Source organism: Cervus elaphus, chromosome 29 (genome assembly GCF_910594005.1).
Source record: "Cervus elaphus chromosome 29, mCerEla1.1, whole genome shotgun sequence".
NCBI classification, from domain to species: domain Eukaryota; kingdom Metazoa; phylum Chordata; class Mammalia; order Artiodactyla; family Cervidae; genus Cervus; species Cervus elaphus.
The window spans coordinates 36,990,500-37,009,665 of record NC_057843.1 but is presented as its reverse complement, the minus strand read 5'-3'; the positions used below and the strand labels follow the sequence as shown (position 1 = coordinate 37,009,665).

General features: G+C 40.5%; 1 protein-coding gene across 1 annotated transcript in view; it reads right to left on the bottom strand.

The window, feature by feature from the left end:
- The window catches only part of GLDC (glycine decarboxylase), an 87,083-nt gene that overhangs the window by 55,461 nt on the left and 12,456 nt on the right, over positions 1 to 19,166 (bottom strand). The window contains exons 3-7 of the mRNA XM_043891213.1: positions 10,831 to 10,966; positions 6,721 to 6,885; positions 2,855 to 2,932; positions 1,512 to 1,659; positions 984 to 1,180 (exon numbers count right to left, since the gene is read on the bottom strand). Coding sequence (XP_043747148.1) covers positions 984 to 1,180; positions 1,512 to 1,659; positions 2,855 to 2,932; positions 6,721 to 6,885; positions 10,831 to 10,966 — 724 coding nt within the window. The remainder of the gene's footprint in view (positions 1 to 983; positions 1,181 to 1,511; positions 1,660 to 2,854; positions 2,933 to 6,720; positions 6,886 to 10,830; positions 10,967 to 19,166) is intronic.

Here is a 19,166-nt window from a genome sequence, read left to right as displayed (position 1 = left end):
CAGAACTTCTCATCACCATCACATCAAGCACTAATGCAGACTATTCACTTACATTAATAGTCTAATTTTTATGAAAGGTCAAAAATAATATGCTAAATCTCCACAGTAATAATCATGGAACTCATCTAAGTTCTTAACCTGATGATCTTTAGCTGTGAGAAGCACTGTGAGAAAGTATATTCGGAGGGACTTCCCTGGTGGTCCAGTGGTTAAGAATTTGCCTTGCAATGCAGAGGACTTGGGCTCAATCCCTGGTTGGGGAACTAAGACCCCACGTGCCATGGAGCAACTAAACCCATGCACCACAACTATTGACCCCATGCGCTGCAACAAGATCCCACACGACACAACTGAAGATCTCAGTGCTGCAGCTAAGACTCGATGCAACCAAATACATAAATAGATATCTTTGAAAAATACTTTAAAAGGAAGTACATTTGGAAATTACTCAAATAGCCAAGGGGCAGGCCCCTAGGAAAGAATGTGGGTCACACTCAATGTGTGCATAATAGTCTCTTACTGCACTTGTCTTTACACAGCCACATGGCAAGCTAATCCTTTCAAGAAAGAGACTAGTTAGATATAGAACACACCTAAAATATTCAGTCTTTCAAGGTTTTCATCGACCTAAATAAATTCATTTCTATAACTTCAGTACAAATATGTTATACATTGCATGCATACTTTTCCAAATATGCACAAATGCATGGCATTTGAGAAAAGGTACATGGCATTTGAGAGCTAAATATAGGAGAATGGTGTGTGCGTGTTGGGATGGGTTAGGGGGTAGACAGGGCACTTATACCCCAAACATTAGTATCCTAAATATGTCCTCTCTTCTGACTCTATGTTCTATATATTTCCTTAATTGACCCAAAATTACCCTGTTAAATTCCAAGAGAAATCAACGACTTTTGTGAGCAAGAGAAGGAGCAGGGAAAACCACAACCACAGTAAAAGGGAAAAAGCATGAGCTGCTTTACCTCGTTACCCCCACCATTCTTCCAGGCATCATCCTCACCAAGTTTTCTCTGACAGCAAAAAAGGCTGCATGTGGTCCACCATAGCCCAGAGGCACCCCAAATCTCTGTGAGCTGCCCAGGGCGATGTCTACCCCAAATTCTCCAGGAGGCCTCAGGATGCACAGGGCTAAAAGGTCAGTAGCACAGCAGGCCAAGCTCTAGAAAGGAAATAAGAGAAAATGGAAAAGGTCGTGGCCTTCCCTGAGAATAGTGGGAGGGTATCAAATTATCTCCATTACAGGCAGACTGGCAGAGTTGGTTTGTACCCCGAGAAATGTGTTTACTCATTCATTCATTTAAAATATTTACTGAGTGTATGTGCCAGGAGCCAGCGAAGAAAGCAAACTTGAAGAAAGGAGGTAGGAAGGAGGCAGCTTTACCATACTAGGTGATTAAGGTGTGGAAATTAAAACACACCGAAAGAATAACAATAATCATTCAAAGTTTAGACACTCCTCCATGGACCCCCACAAGGAAAGGTTCTCCTACCCCAGCCTCGTGGGCTCTCTCTACTAGCTCCGTGAAGTCCTCCACCTTCCCCTCAGTGTCTGGGTACTGGAACAGCACTCCACTGACATCTTTGCGGCTGAAGTCCATTTCACGGGGTAACTTCAGCTCAATGAGGACTCCAGAATACCTGGAAAGACAAAGAACCACCATGTTTTTGGTTTACAGGGAAAATCAAATTACCTACAGTTAGAGATTCATATTCGGTGCCCTTCCTCAGTGCCCCACTCCCTACCCCATCCCAACATGCACACATACACCCCCATTCCACACCTGGCCCTTCAGTACTAACAGTGCTTCTCACTGGCTCATATGCACCCAACAGCTCAGCTTGTTTCTCTCTTCTATCCTTCTGCTCTTCTCCCCCTTTCCTATCAGAACATGCTCCTAGGACAAGAGCAGGAACATGACTTCTTATGGCTATAGAACCAATACCAGTAATGGAAGAGCCATCGCTACCTTGACCTTAGATGGGCCTTAGTGAAAGTGTCTTAGTCGTGTCCAACTCTTCATGACCCCATGGACTGTAAAGTCCACGAAATTCTCCAGGCCAGAATACTGGAGTGGGTAGCCTTGCCCTTCTCCAGGGGATCTTCCCAACCCAGGGATCAAACCCAGGTCTACCGCATTGCAGGCAGATTCTTTACCAGCCGAGCCAAATGGGCCTTAGGTGAATGGAAATCTCAGTAAGACAAGGAAGAAAACCTTCCTTAGTTCTTGTAACTATCTAATTTCTATCATGTTAGAAAACCACTTCTGAAGGAATGGTGGTATGGGTTCAGGGGAAAGGCTTTCACAAGGAGAAAGCAAATAAACACACCCACGTGTGGCAGCTGTGCTGTGTTTGTTTTATTTGATTACAGCAATTAAATAAATGTGCTTTCATCTACATTGTACTAACCCTAGGTATTATGTAGATTCCTAGGAGCCATGTTTGTAGGAATTTCAGACAGGAGTCATGTTTGTAGGAGTATATACAAAATTACGACAATATGTGAGAGTTCCATTTTTACTCTGTGCTTTTCAAACTTTTCAAAACACTGTTGAAATTACTTTGATATTCTTAATCTTCTTTTTACAAAAAGACAAAAAAATGTGATAACTTAATAAAAAGCAAAGGCAATCAAATCCACTGTGTATTTTCCCCTAAATTCTGACACGGTTTACTTACCAATAAGATCATGGGAAGAAAGTGGGAGGGAAAATAAAACTCAACAACCCCAGCTTAAACCAGGTTCACCTCCAATCACTTTGGAAATAAGAGCAAGAAACAACAGAGATAAGCATAATATCCCCGAGTTCAAAATACAAATAAAATTAATTACTTGGCTCGAGTTTGGACAACAGCAATTGTTTGTGGGTGGCAACGGGGGTCAACAAAAAACTTCCTCCTCTTGTTCTGCCTGTTAAAAAGAAAAACCGCATTCAAACATGAACATTAAAGAGATCAGAGTATCTTCTAAGAATGCAAAAAAAGATATGGTACTAAAGGAAAGTCTGAGCATAGAATAAAAAGTTGTCAGTCACGAATAACTAATGGTAATGTTTCCTAATCAGAATTTCACTGAAATCCAATTCAAATTCTAACCCCATTTAGCAAAATCAATCTTGAACTGATTTAAATTTTTAAAAATATACTATGAGGAAAAAGAAACAAAAGGGTAGTAATTAGGTACAAGTAGAAACAAGAAACTAAGTCTTCTAAATAAAAACATTTGTGAATTTTATTGCCAAAAGAGCATTTGTTGCTGTTTAGTTGCTCTGTTGTGTCGGATTTTTTGTGACCACATGGCCTATAGCCTGACAGGCTCCTCTGTCCATGGAATTTCCCAGGCAAGAATCTGGAGTGGGTTGTAATTTCCTTCTCCAGGGGATCTTCCCAACCCAGGAGTCAAAACCACATCTCCCACATTGGCAGGCAGATTCTTTACCACTGAGCCATCAGGGAAGTCCCAAAGGCATATTTATAGATTATCTAAACCAAGTGTCCTCATTCAAAGGAAAAGGATGGGATTCAGGAAACTTCTGAATCAGTGAACATGCGGAGATCTGGGAAGAATGGGTGACCCTGAGGCAGCATGGAAGCTCTGAACCCTTTCAACATACCCAGGCCTATGCAGACCTCCTGTCTGGCTGTTCCTGAGTTATGTCATTTGCTAATACACTGCTTCTAGTAAGTAAAATGTTTCTCTGAGTTCAGTGAGCCACTCTAGTAAATTTAATGGAACCTTAGGAGGGGATCATGAAAACCCTGTGGGTTGAATACAACCTGGACTTGAGATTGGCATCCTGAGTCAGAAGGGGCTGTTGGAACCCTCATCTACAACCAGCTGGTCAGAGCACAAAGAATAACCTGGGCTTGTGACTTGCATCTGAATTTGGGCAGGGGCAGAGGGGTGGGGTGCAGTCTTATAAATCTGATCCATGAACCTGTGGAATCTGATGCTATCTCCAGGTAGGTGCTGTGAGAATTGAATTCTCAGACACCAGTGGGTGTTTGTTTGCTGGTGTGAGAAGAAACCCCCTCCCTGACTGGAATTGGTACCAGAACCAATTTAACCACTCCTCAAGCCTCTGGAAGCCAAGAAGGAGACTTACATGGGTATTCAGAGTGTAAACAAAGAACCTTGCCCCCCAGTTCTACTAGGATCAAGCTATCAGCCACTGAAGTCACCCAGTGGACTAGGGCCAGCACCCCAAAACCTCAGACAGACACACCATCAATGTGGGCACATTTCCCTACCAGATGACAATCCACATGAGAATCTACCCAGAAGGAAGTTAAACTCAAAAGTATTCACAAGGCAAAGAATGAAAGAAGGTGAGGAGCTGGAGAATGGCTGTTAACAAAATGTTAACCAAAGTTAACCATGACCCAGCAACTGTACTTCTGAAAATGTGTCCTCAGAAAATAATCAGAATTTCTGACAAAGATTTATCCTAAAGATGCATAAAAATATCTAATAACAGTGAAAAATGGGGACAAACAGTGTGTAAAAATAGAGGTGAGGTTACATAAAACTCGCACAATAAAAGCCATAGTTTAGAAAACTCACTAAAGAAATGGGAAATGTTCCCCAAAATATTGTGAAATAGAAAAAGAAAACAAGCTATAAAACATTAAATATAACCTGAGAAGAAATTCATCATAAAAGAGTGATAAAAATATACAAGCAACTGCTGCAGCTCAATTCCAGAAAAATAAATGACCCAATCAAAAAATGGGCCAAAGAACTAAACAGACATTTCTCCAAAGAAGACATACAGATGGCTAACAAACACATGAAAAGATGCTCAACATCACTCATTATCAGAGAAATGCAAATCAAAACCACAATGAGGTACCATTACACGCCAGTCAGGATGGCTGCTATCCAAAAGTCTACAAGCAATAAATGCTGGAGAGGGTGTGGAGAAAAGGGAACCCTCTTACACTGTTGGTGGGAATGCAAGCTAGTACGGCCACTATGGAGAACAGTGTGGAGATTCCTTAAAAAACTGGAAATAGAACTGCCATATGACCCAGCAATCCCACTTCTGGGCATACACACCAAGGAAACCAGATCTGAATACACCATGGAATATTACTCAGCCATTAAAAAGAATTCATTTGAATCAGTTCTAATGAGATGAATGAAACTGGAGCCCATTATACAGAGTAAAGTAAGCCAGAAAGATAAAGACCAATACAGTATACTAATATATATATATGGAATTTAGAAAGATGGTAACGATAACCCTATATGCAAAACAGAAAAAGAGACACAGATAATACAGAACAGACTTTGGGACTCTGTGGGAGAAGGTGAGGGTGGGATGTTCTGAGAGAATAGCATTGAAACAAGTATACTATCAAAGGTGAAACAGATCACCAGGCCAGGTTGGATGCATGAGACAAGTGCTCAGGGCTGGTGCACTGGGAAGACCCAGAGGGATGGGGTGGGGAGGGAGGTGGGAGGGGGGATCGGGATGAGGAACACATGTAAATCCATGGCTGATTCATGTCAATGTATGGCAAAAACCACTACAATATTGTAAAGTAATTAGCCTTCAACTAATAAAAATAAGTGAAAAAATAAAATTAAAAAAAAAGAGAGAGTGATACTTAATTACATGTTACATTACAGATTGCTAGGCATTCTCCCTGTTAACCATGATAACAGAAACCCTGTATGTAGAGGGTGACAATGTGCCCATCTGAAAAAACTTCATTTCCCCAGGTGACTTGCAGGTAGGGGTGGTCAATGAAACATAAGTAAATTGTTAAGTAGGGGCTTCCAAAAATACTATTGGCTTAATTCGCTAGAAGTGCCCTTTACTTCTTCCTGAATGCAGATATCATGGCTAGAGCTCCAGCAAGTCATCTTGTGATCAGGAGGACTGTAGACAGGGGCCATTGCCTACCATTGCAGTAAACAAAGAATGTTGCCTGTCATTCCAGTTCTGCAAGGATGAAGCCACTAGGCACTGTAGCTGCCCATTGATGGTGCACCGAGGAGTTCAGGATGGAGAAAAACAGGAAGTATTATATGCTTTGGAGACTGACCTAAGATAGTTAAGAAGCACTTCTAAGGAATAACCAATGAGCCCAGATTCTTGCATCTTCCCATACACTGAAAAGCATTAACATCATTAACCTGAGACGTCTGTTCTTTGTGATTTGCAGTAATCTTTTGATGTTCGACTACATGGGATTTTCTTCCCCCAGCAAAAAGTTCCTACATATTCTGGCTCCTCCCTGACCTCTCGGCAGCAGTTCCTCAGAGCTGTATGAAAGACTGTCTCTGGGACTATTGTCCTCAGTAAGATCCCTGGATAAAACTTAACTTGCAAGTTTCAGGTTGTATCCTTTTCTTCCATCTACAGGATGAAAGCCTCACACTGAAGATGAGGCAGAGAGGAGGGCATCAGTCCGTGATGCTACCTCAGAGCTGCTGTAACATCCCTGAACAACACTATGTATGCGATGAGCAAAACGTCTTTCTTAAGAATATAATGTTAAACAATGAACAGCAGTGGCTTTTTAAAGGCACTATATTTTCTATCTTTTTATTATCTCAACTAACTTGTATAATGATACTGATGTAAGGTATCTCATACACGTGTGTGTTGGGGTGGGGGGGGGCAGGGGAAGCCGCACCCACACAGCGGTGGTGAGACTGGCCGATGTCCCTCACCCTGGACCTCTCACCTGTGGCAGAGCTGCATTGCCTCTGCAGCCGCGGTGGCCTCATCCAGCAGGGATGCATTAGCCATGTCCAAGCCTGTGATGTCACACACCATGGTCTGGTAGTTGAGTAAACTCTCCAGTCTCCCCTGAGACACCTCTGGCTGGTACGGAGTATACTGGGTGATCCTGTAAGGGACACAAAAGGCTATGTCCAAACTGTGAATCCACTATTCAGATTCACAAAATGCATTCATTTTAGAATTAGGTATCTGAAAACTAAGTTTTCCCCTCTTGAGAATGATGTAATACATAGATAAGCTTACTTTTTGTCTTCTGTAAGGAAGCTTGGAATTAAATCATGGTGATAATACTTATCCTTTGGTTGGGGATAATCAGTACATACTTTTCTATCCCTCTAAGTTATGTCATCTTATATTTACATTTCAAGGATCTTATCATAAGTATGTGTTTTATTGCAAACTGGCTCTTAAAATCCACTTGGGCCTATCTATGGTATTAGAAACAGAATTTTAGAAAAAAGCTCACCTCAATCATGGTTCAAGAATCTAATATCTAATACTCAAGACTTTTGGCTTTGGAGGAGAGCAGTTTTGTTCATACTAACCAGAAGTCCTATGTGCACCTAAAAAATTAATAGAGGTCAATTTAAGAACTGTCACTCTCCAGTTATTAGAAGTCTATGGGAGTTAATGCCATAGCTATCAAAATTCAAGAATGCAAATAGTTAGAAGGCTGTATAGACATGAATTTTAATCTTATACCCTCCAGCTATTAGCCAAAAATATGTCTTCAGGTATGTGAGTTAACCCACTTAGTGCCTTCATCCCTTTTTATCATTCCTTCATTTATTTACTCACCCCACAAATATTTGCTACATGCCCACTAAGTGCCAAAAACTATGATAAGTTCAGGTGACACATCAAAAGCAAGATGGGTAACAGCCTCTGATCTCAAGGAAAGTATTATAGTGGGGAGAGATAAAATACATGAAATCATTTCAGAGTGATAAACATTTGAAATAAAATGAGAGAGGAGAGGATGGCTGAAGACCTGGGACAGAGGGATCTTTTCATCAAGAATCCATTCACTGTACTACCAAAGTGTGTCAGACTGGAGTCCATGTTCCCACACGTGATTAGCATTGTTTCCTGTCTCTCATTTTCATTCCTCCAAGCCTGAAGAGTGTTTTCCTTTCTTTTCTGATGGTAATCACACTCAGGGTATTCCCATCTGTTTTGTTTTGTTTTTTTTTTTTTCTTGGTAAGGCTTTGAAATCAATGTCTTCTTACCTCTGAGGGAGGAGAGAGTGGGGGAGCTCATCTTACCAAGCAGTACAACATTAAGACATTGAAATAATTTCCCTGAGATGTTCATTGGTATAGTAGTGTGTGTGTTCATGTGTGTTCTGTACGCACTGTTTTTACAGCACAGTACATTTTTGCTTCAATTAATTCCTTGAACAGCCTAGCTTAGCAACTGTAAATCAGTTTGCCAGATTCTAAGTGGCTGGTGAACTGGAATAAATGAGGCACACAATACATCATGTAGACAAAGTAGAAAGGGAATCTGAGCAGAAATGGGGTCACACAAAAGGCATCAACAAGGGGCAATTGTGATCTCAGATCAGATAAGATCTTCATACACAGATCTTCACACATGTGTCTGCAACACAAAGACATATGCTTAAATTGCCTGCTAACACGAAATTTTCATTTTACTCACTATCATTATTTGACATGCAGACAGACACAATTAGACACACACACACAAACATACACACACAAAACCAAGCATATACATGTATCCAAAGAATTCATCACAGCACTGAATATAATATTGAAAAATGAGCAACAGACTGTCTACTAAAAGGACAATGATTAAATAAATCAGAGAACATGCATAGAACACTATGGGTTGTGAAAATGATGTATAAAAGATTTCCTGACTAGAAGATGTTCATGATACATTAATTTAAAAAGTAAAATATAAGATACCACAATCCTGGTTTTGTAAATTTATAGAAATGTGTGAACCAAAATGTAAACAGTAGTTTTCTCTGGGTGGAAAGATTAATGTAATCTTTACTTTCTTTTTATTTGTTATGTTCTAAATATTAAAGACATTGGCTACTATTTATTAACTATCTTCTGTGTGTCGAGAACATGTTCACTATCTTTTTTTTGATGATTATGTTATGCATGCTCTTTGTGTCATCCTATATCCACCCATTTCTTTGTTGTCTTACTAGCCTAGCACAGTGCTTAAAACAGGAAATTATCAAATATTTCTGGTGCAAATATGTGTTTAACTTTGCTGCTCGAATGGGGATGGGTTCCCAATCACCTGTAGGAAAAAGCCCCAAACCTCCCAAGCACAGTCCTTCATACCTAAGATGGTACTAATCCTTGGCTAACAGACTTTGGGATGTGATGTTTCCCCTGCCTTGCTCAGCCTTTTTTCTCCTTGCTCTAAGTCTAAGCTTAGGCTGATGCTAATTAGCACTGCTAAAAGCTGAAAGCTTTAAAATTATTTTCTTGCAAAGATGATAATTATATGATCCTACTACTTTTACTTGTAAACTTCTTTTATTGTCCACACTTTTAACACTAAACAGGCATAAATAGTCTTAAAAATTATTTATTAATGAACTCAGATGGGTGAGTCTCAAGCCTGGAGACACTAAATAAACCCTCATTTCAGGAGAAAAATGCTAGCACAGGGCCTGCCATCCTACATAAAAGGGTTTAGTTGCCTCAGGCAACCAGTGATCAAGAAAACATCTGTGATCTACAATTTCTATGTTCCAACTGATTTTAACTCAATTGATTTCTCTTCCTAGATGTATCTGAATATTAAAAAACAAAAAGTATCTGCATATCCAAGAAGGCATTCTGTCCTGTTCAAAAAGGATACATTCAACATGGCATTAACATTTATTCCAAAATAATCAGCATTCTTTATGATTGTGACCAAAAAACTGGAGGTGTGGGGAGGGAATTGCAGGACATACATTCATGAGATTCTTTCATTCATTTCCAGTGCCAACATTATACAAAACAGAAACAGTCACATGGAAAATGTACATGTTTTGATATTAGTTAACTGATATTATCAACAACTGAAAATTTCAAAAGTAGATCCCATAAAGTATAATCTAGGCCTAATGTAAATTTTCTTGTAAGTGTCCAAATGTTTGTATTCTCTGGAGGCTATGTTACTCATTTATTTTCACCTCACGTCAGCGGAATTTGTTGGTTCCATCTCTATGACAACCATTCAGAAGGGTGATAATGTGAAGTCTACCCACCCTCATGTGCACAGCCCGCCCTGTCCTGGCTGGCGAGGGCCAGTATCACCCTCTGGTTCAGATCAGCTTTCGGAGAATACAAAGGAACGATACTTAAAATCACCCCAAAACCAGGACTGAAAAGCAAACAGCACTGTCCGCCTCTCAAAACTCTGGGGCTCTAAAGTAAATGAACACACCCGCTCACAGCCAGGAAGCAATATGGCCAATGTTCTGTTCGGCCACCAAGAGCCGACCGAGACTGCTGGCCACCATTCAGACGGCTGGAATGTGCAGTCCATTCATGTACTCTTGAGGCTTGTTTTGTAAGGAGGAGGAGACAGGCCATTTGCTTTTGAAATCAAACTCAGAGTTTACCACCCAAACTTTTACCAATATCCCAGTGGAAACGAAGCCCTCAGCAATACAAATACTCCTGCGTGTGCATGCGTGCACACACACACTTAGCAAAAACACTAGTTCTTGGACAGTTTATTCCTGTTCTTCTATTAATAAAGAAATGAACCATACTGAAACTAACAGCAATGCAGGAGTGATTAGGCCAGATCTGGCTCCTCTAAAGACGGGACGTGAATCCTGTATCTAGGACAAACGTCCGCACCAACCAACACGACCTGTGTGCTTATGCAAAAGCAGACAAAAGACACAAAGATGCTGTGCTTTCCACCCAGTCTAGCCTGTGCCCTGAGCAACACACAATGGCCAGTTCTGAGACTTTGACGGGGAATGGGAGAAGCTGGGGCACAGACGAGTCATACAAATCAAATTACAGCACTCGTGTTTCTCATCGAGAAATACATTACCATCCTGGGTTCTCCAGTAAGTTCCGCAAAATTGTCTGTGGTACACAGCAGTTATAATAGCCCATGCCAATATACGATCTCCAGATCTGATTCTTGTTGGAAATGGCATGCAGAGTTGCAAGGATTTCATTTTCACCTGATTGTGGGAAAGAAAGAAATGTTACAGAGAGAAAACATCTCAAAAGAGAGCTCTAGGTATAGCTTAAAGCCCTAATTTTTTTCAATATTGACATGAGGAGAACAGCTATATGGAAAATATAAGAATCATCCTCTTAAAAAAAAAAAAAAGAATCATCCTCTTAGCAACACTAAGAACTAGATGCAGAAATCTGGAAAAAAAAAAAATTGCCATACAGCCCTCAGTTACTCTTCAGAGTTTTTTGTGGCTCTTCTTTTTTTGGTGTTGTTTGTCAGAATTTCTCAATTTTTAACACTTGCCTCATTCCAGGTTTTTTCTGCTCCCTTCACATGTTTTATTTACACTAAATAAAATTTCTGCTCTTAGTGAATAGTATTTACCCTTTTAAGTTGCCTTATGTCAATAGTTGGTAGATCTTCATGAACGGTCTTTTATAAGTAGCTGATCACTTATAGCTATAACTTATAAAAGACCCTTCACTCAACCAAGAAAATATCAATTATAATAAAAGAACCAAGTGCAATTTTAATCAGCATTTTCCTTAAGGCACTAAGGTAATTAAGGAGTAATTATAAAAGTTCTCAGATGCAGGCAAGACCCTATTTTGGGTCATTCATATAATAACAAAATAATAACTGGCATCTGACATTTTAAGCACGTACTCTTTGCCAGGAATTGTACCAAATGCCTTCCACGTAGCTCTGAAACTGAGGCTTGAAGAGGATCACTCACCTAAGGCTACGCAGCTTTAAATTAACTACCGAGTTGAACTCCAACTTCAGTACTTTCCCCGATGGGCCAGACTGTGATCTCCTACATTTATAGCACTTACACTGAAAGCTACTTTCTAGATACAGATGACCTACATGCTTCTTTCCCTGCCCCTCTGCATATAGTTAGACCATACGCATATAGCTACTAAAGTTTAACTGAGATTTAGCTACTTAGGCAAATGTCTGCCCTCTTTAAGATCTTAGGGACTCAGTCACTAAATCTTGGAATTTATTGATTTTATTGTTACAAATCTAGGCACAGCCATCTAAGATGGCAAACTGGCTAGGAAAATGCTTCCCAATATTTTAATTCTACTGAACTCTACTGATGTGACTATTATTCTCATTAATCCTCCTTTATCCTCAATGAAAACATTTTCACCCTTGGCCGTGCCCTCCCATCCCATTTGTTTTCACAGTAAATAAATTCAGGAGAGATGTGTCATTTTGTCAGACTAGGCTAATAAAAGAGAGAAGTATCCGTTTGTAAGTATCAATTTCATGAGTAAATATAACCCAACTGCCTTATGATGGACAATCTTGCCTTCTTCCACTGAAAGTTTAGAACATAAAAGTGAACATACAATAAAACAGTATCTGAGGAGATACCTAAGTACAGTATCCTTAGGAATAATCATGCAAGAAATGCAATCACTTTCCAAAGTCTTCTTAGGGTACAGTGATTGAGAAGCCCAGTAGGAAGGGAGATGAATTAGTAGTGCCTGGCAGACACCCAACTCAGCAAGGCCAGCTTCAATTAAGATCCTGTGCAAGGAGGACAGGTCCCTGTTTCATATTATGCCAGGAGGACAAAAGGTCCAGCTCTCAAATGAGAATAGTCTTTGAAGGACTTTGTCAAATCAAGAGTTAACCTTTGAGAGACAAAGAGTATTGAATAATATAATTTTTCCCCACATAATAGAAGATTATTCTGCTGGTAGTGTGGATGGGTCAGAGGGGAGACTCTGAAAATAGGGAGAGATAGTAAGAGGCCAGCACAATAGTCCAGGAGGGAGATGGGCCAGGGAGTGTTGTGAGTTAAACTGTACCCTCTAAAAAGATATGCTGAAGTCCTAATCCCTAGAACCTAGACAAGTACGTAAAACATCAGGGGCTGCTATGAGAGATGCTGATGTTTATCTGGAGACCCTAAACTCTCAACTAGAATGGTGGAGGAAACTGACTTTTCTTTTTGCAAAAAAACACATTCTCCCCTACCTCTCAGCAGGGCTGAAGATGTTAGTGCAAGTTCATGTGTCCAGTGAAAGAACCTCAGTGACAGCATGGTGCCTTTCTTGTCCATTGGTTCTGCAGCCTCCTGCCTCTTATAGCCTCCTATTTCCCTTGTCCTGTCCTGCATGTATGCCTTCACCACCCCCTATACTAGCCAGGGACCCACCGCCACATCCTACATCAGTTCAGGGCCTCCAGATACATATCAGCACCCCTCACAGTTGCCAACATCTTACACACCTGGATAAAACACTTGAAAAAAATTTAGAGGCCAATTAGCATAAAAGAAGAGCAAAATAATTATAGATAAGAGTTAGAAGCATAAATATGTTCAAACTTGAGACATACAAGTTTTTAATCCTGTAACAGACATACTCTAATCGCTACAGGATCAAACTTTCCAAGCTCCTGTGGGTTCTGTCCCCACCTAGCTTGGGGCCAATGTGAACATAGCAGGCCCTCCAGGATCCACAGCTTCCAAATTTGTGGAGTTCAACCAAGAACCAAAAACTTTCAGAAAAAAAACTTTTCAGAAAGTTCTAAAGAGCAAAATTTGATTTTGTCATGTGTTGGCACCTATTTACATATCATTTACATCATATTTACAACTATTTAGATAGCATTCACATTGCAATTACAGCTATTTATATACCATTTACATTGTATTGGGTATTATAAATAATCTAGGGATGATTTAAAGTATATGGGGCGGTTGTATGTAGTTCAGTTCAGTTCAGTCTCAGTCGCATCCAACTCTGTGACTGCATGGACTGCAGCACACTAGGCTTTCCTGTCCAAAACCAACACCCAGAGCTTGCTCAAACTCATGTCCATCGAGTCAGTGATGCCATCCAACCATTTCATCCTCTGTCATCCCCTTCTCCTTCTGTCTTCAACCTTTTCCAGCATTAGGGGCTTTTCCAGTGAATCAGTTCTTTGCATCAGGTGACCCAAATATTGGAGCTTCAGCATCAGTCCTCCCAATGAACATCCAGGACTGATTTCCTTCAGGATTGACTGGTTTGATCTCCTTGCAGTCTAAGGGACTCTCAAGAGTCTTCTCCAACACCACAGTTCAAAAGCATCAACTCTTTGGCACTCAGCTTTCTTTAGAGTCCAACTCTCACATCCATACATGACTACCGGAAAAACCATAGCTTTGACTAGATGGACCTTTGTTGGCAAAGTAGTGTCTCTGTTTTTTAATATGCAGTCTAGGTTTGTCATAGCTTTTCTTCCAAAGGGCAAGTGTCTTTTGATTTCATGGCTGCAGTCACCATCTGCAGTGAATTTGGAGCCCAAGAAAATAAAGTCTCTCACTGTTGCCACTGTCTCCCCATCTATTTGCCATGAAGGGACCGAGTGCCATGATTTAGTTTTTTGAATGTTGAGTTTTAAGCCCAGCTTTTTCATTCTCCTCTTTCACTTTCATCAAGAGGCTCTTTAGTTCTTCTTCACTTTCTGCCATAAGGGTGGTGTCATCTGCATATTGGAGGTTATTGATATTTCTCCCAGAAATCTTAATTCTAGCTTGAGCTTCATCCAGCCCAGCATTTCGTTTAATGTACTCTGCATTTAAGTTAAACAAGCAGGGAGACAGTATACAGCCTTGATATACTCTTCCCAATTTTGAACCAGTCCATTGTCCCATGTCCGGTTCTAACTGTTGCTTCTTGACCTGCATACAAATTTCTCAGGAGGCAGGTCAGGTGGTCTGGGATTTCCATCTCTATTTTCCCAGTTTCTTGTGATCTACACAGTCAAAGGCTTTGGTGTAGTCAATAAAGCCGAAGTAGATATTTTTTTGAACTCTCTTGCTTTTTCAATGATCCAACAGATATTGGCAATTTGATCTTTGGTTCCTCTGTCTTTTCTAAATCCAGCTTGAACATCTGAAAGTTTGCAGTTCACATACTATTAAAGCCTGGCTTGGAGAATTTTGAGCATTACTTTGCTAGCATGTGAGATGAGTGCAATTGTGTGGTCGTTTGAACATTCTTTGGCATTGCCTTTCTTTGGGATTGGAATGAAAACTGATTTTTCCCAGTCCTGTGGCCACTGCAGAGTTTTCCAAATTTACTGGCATATTGAGAGCAGCACTTTAACAGCATCATCTTTTAGGATTTGAAACAGCTCAGCTGGAATTCCATCACCTCCAACTATCTTTGTTTGTAGTAATGCTTCCTAAGGCCCACTTGCTTCACACTCCAGGATGTCTGGCTCTACGTGAGTGATCACACCATTGTGGTTATCTGGGTCATGAAGATCTTTTTTGTGTAGTTCTTCTGTGCATTCTTTCCACCTGTTCTTAATATCTTCTGCTTCTGTTAGGTCCATACCATTTCTGTCCTTTATTGTGCCCGTCTTTGCATGAAATGTTCCCTTGGTATCTCTAATCTTCTTGGAGAAATCTCTAGTCTTTCCCATTCTTCTCTCCTTGCTATTGACATTGTATTAGGTATTGTAAGTAATCTAGGGATGATTTAAAGTATATGGGGAGGTTGTGTGTAGGTTATATGCAAATACTGCACCATTTTATATAAGGGACTTGAGCATCTAAAGCATACCAAAACTTGAGTTTTGGTATCTGTGAGGGGTGGGAGGCATGGGGGTAGGGTGGGGGAGAGGGGCAGAAACCAATCCCTCCTGGATACTGAGGGACAACTGTATTCCTTGATTGGTCCTCATCATAGCCTGGTCTTGACGATCAATTTTACACTCTACTGGGAACACAGTGAGTTGATAGAATGAGTAGTCTTTGTACATCGAGCTAATGGACACTGGTGAACCACCAAGAGTAGGGCAAGTACTTGGTCATGCTTCTGAAAGTTATATGGTCTGAGAAAACTTTACCATTCACTCATCCATTGCTCATCATGACCAGATAGAAGCCAAGACAGTCTGTGACTTGAAGAACAGAGTTAAGCTGCTTCTTACTGTGATAAAATCAAGAACTCACCTACAGATTAACATACTAAATCAGAAAGAGAAAGACAAATACTATATGACATCACTTATATGTGTGGTTTAAAAAATGATACAAATGAACTTATTTACAGAAGAGAAATAGACTCATAGACACAGAAAACAAACTTTCAGTTACCAAAAAGAAAAGAAGGGGGGATAAATTGGGAATTGGGGATTAACAGATATACCCTCCTATATATAAAATAGATGAACAACAGGGACCTACTGTATAGCACAGGGAACTATAGTCAGTGTCTTCTAATAATCTATAATGGAAAAGAACTCAGTAATATGTATTGATATATAACTGAATCACTTTACTGTATACATTGTAAATCAATTGTATCTCAATAAAAATCAATTTTATGTAAAAAATCTAGACCTCAGACTTTACCAGTCACATTTAATAAAAAACACTTCCCAAACACACAACTTAGTCAGTGTCTGAATTATTTCTAATGTTTGTTCACTGGTCACCATTTCTCATACCTACTAATGAAATCTTACTTTGGTCCAATCAGCACAACAGCCAACTCAGTGAGTGCATTTAGGAGCCCAGAGTTTGAGTTAATATGTTAAGTGATGCCAAGATTCAACAGGCCTGGAGAAAAGGGGAGAAAAAGGGAAAGTCCACTATCAGCGGTCTACTGCTGAACCTATCTGAAATGGAACACAGCAGAAACAGTCTCTAAGGGCAAGTCTGGGGTCATGATGGGTCTAAATAAAAGCCCCAATCCTAACCATGCAAAGCACCCCATTGTACTTCACAACAGATCTACACTCCTTTCTTCCTTGGAAATGAATTCCTTTCTAGAGAAAATAGCGTGGGATGCTTCATTCCAAAGTGGCAGCTTTCTCCCCCCATATAGTAAGACAAGCATTTTAAAAAGGCAGTTGTGTGGAGAAGGAAATGGCAACCCACTCCAGTATTCTTGCCTGAAGAATCCCATGGACAGAGGAGCCTGGCGGGCTACATTCCATGGGGTCGCAGAGTCAGACAGAACTGAGCGACTAAACGACAAACAACAGTTTGTATCTACTACAAACTACTATGTATAAAATAAACAATAAGAAAAAAAAAATAAAAAGGCAGTTGTGTCATACAAATGCTGGACAGCACAGCCCAAGGAAAGCTGTGTGGACAAAGAGGAGAGGAAACAAGATCAACTTCTCCCCAGAGTGAACCCCAAAGCAGCGCACATTCCTCACTCTTGTCCTTCCAACTTGACAAAAGCAGCTTCCTCCTGTCAACAGGCCCAGTTCCAGCAAGCATATTCCTGAATGTGAAGGACAATGAAACAAACCAGGGAGGAAATGAGATAGGGAATGTCCATTAAAAAACACCTCAAGGGATAAACAAGGTCCTACTGTTTAACATAGGGAACTATATTCAATAGCCTATAATAAACCATAATGGAAAAGAACATGAAAAACAATATAATTCATACATATACACATACAAATGTATCTGAGTTACTTCGCTGTACACCAGAAACGAACAGCACTTTGTAAGCCAACTACACTCCAATAGAAAACACAAAACCACTTAGAGACACCCTGATGCCTGCCGAGGGCCCCATAGAGCAGCCAGTCCTGTGCCTTCCCAGCCATGAAAGTCCTCAACCCTTCAGCGATCTGAACAGCAAGTTCTTTTCCTGCGGAATAAATGTCTGCTTCTGACCTTGTTTACTCCTCTACCTCAGCACATTGCATAATGCCCTGGTCCTACTGTACCAGGAACAGAGTTCAGTGACCCGGGTACCACTCCCCAAGAATCTGCAGGTGGGTCTCTCACTGTTCCTGCTTCTCAGAATTCAGAACGAATGCTTCCTCCTTCCATAATCCCACAGAAGAGCCTTTCCTTTGTCACTTGCACCTAAAATATCAAGGAGAACTTTGTACCAACCACCACTCCAAATATACTTTCTGATAGAAAATAAGCTGATTTAGGTGTTAAATTGCTAGGTCTAGGTTTTAATTTCCCACATATGTGAACTTTGACAAAAACTGGGAAAATGTCATTAGAATAAGCAGGTAGGCTGTATGGGTCAAGATACCTGTTACACTCCAACACACACACACAAACACACACACACAAATGCAAATACATACACACTGTTCCCCACTCTTAACCCATTCCCCAAACACTCAGTATGATGATTGCTTTTGCCACAGTCATGGGAAAATGATTTGCTTTTGCTTTTTAGACAATCTAAAAATAATATGCCTAAGTTATTACAGAGTATATATAATTCTACCATTTATATTAAAAAAATTAATGTTTATGCATATTATATGTTAACAGAATAGCTCTGGGATGATTCTTAAGAAACTGATAAATGAGAAGGCTTCTTGATTTTCCCTGTGTATCTTTTCACGCTTTTGAATTCGAGACAATATGCCTGTGTTATTTATTCAAAAATTTTAAATCAAAATGTTATGCACAGAACAAAATCCTCCTTGTGAAATACATTGGTGAAGATACCTACAGTCCCTGCAGTGGCTGGCTGTCCTCAGAACCTTTTCCACGCAGCCCAGCAGCACCCAGCGTGGAGCAGCCACTCAACCAGCAAGAGCCATCCTCCCACGCCCTGCCCTTCATGTGCTTGGCAAGATGCTCAGAAAAGGACTCCAAGGAAATCAGCAGGACTGAAAACCAACAAACTCATATTTGAATTTGCCCAGAAAGGCCTTTTTCTGCCAGAGGGTGCAGGGAAAAAAGCTGGGGCTAGAATGTGAGGACAGAGACTGACTTAGCAATTTTCTTGCCAACTTGTAGATCCCTGGATTCAAAGCTGCTCAGGAACCATGGGGTGGGGTCAGGGGCTCTCAATTCAACATAAACAAACCGTGGATGATAGCATATATCAGGATTTTCTGATTTCCTGAGTGGAAGCCAGAATTTGCCCTCAAACTCCATCCCCGTGTGCAGCCTTTCTCTAACGTCACCTTTCTCCCTCCTCCATAAATAAGTGGGGTTAAGCCAGGCTTACTTACTCAGCCCATAAACCCTACTCCCTCTTATCTGTCAAGTTTCTTTCCCTGGTGAAGAAATTGCCCAACCACAGTCTGTTCAGTTCAGGAAGGTAAACCAGCCCATAAGTTCTGCATAATGAAGAATTTTGCTGTCGTTCAGTCGCTAAGTCGTGTCCGATTCTTTTGCAACTCCATGGACTATAGCCTGCCAGGTTCCTCTGTCAATGGGATTTCCCAGGCAAGAATAC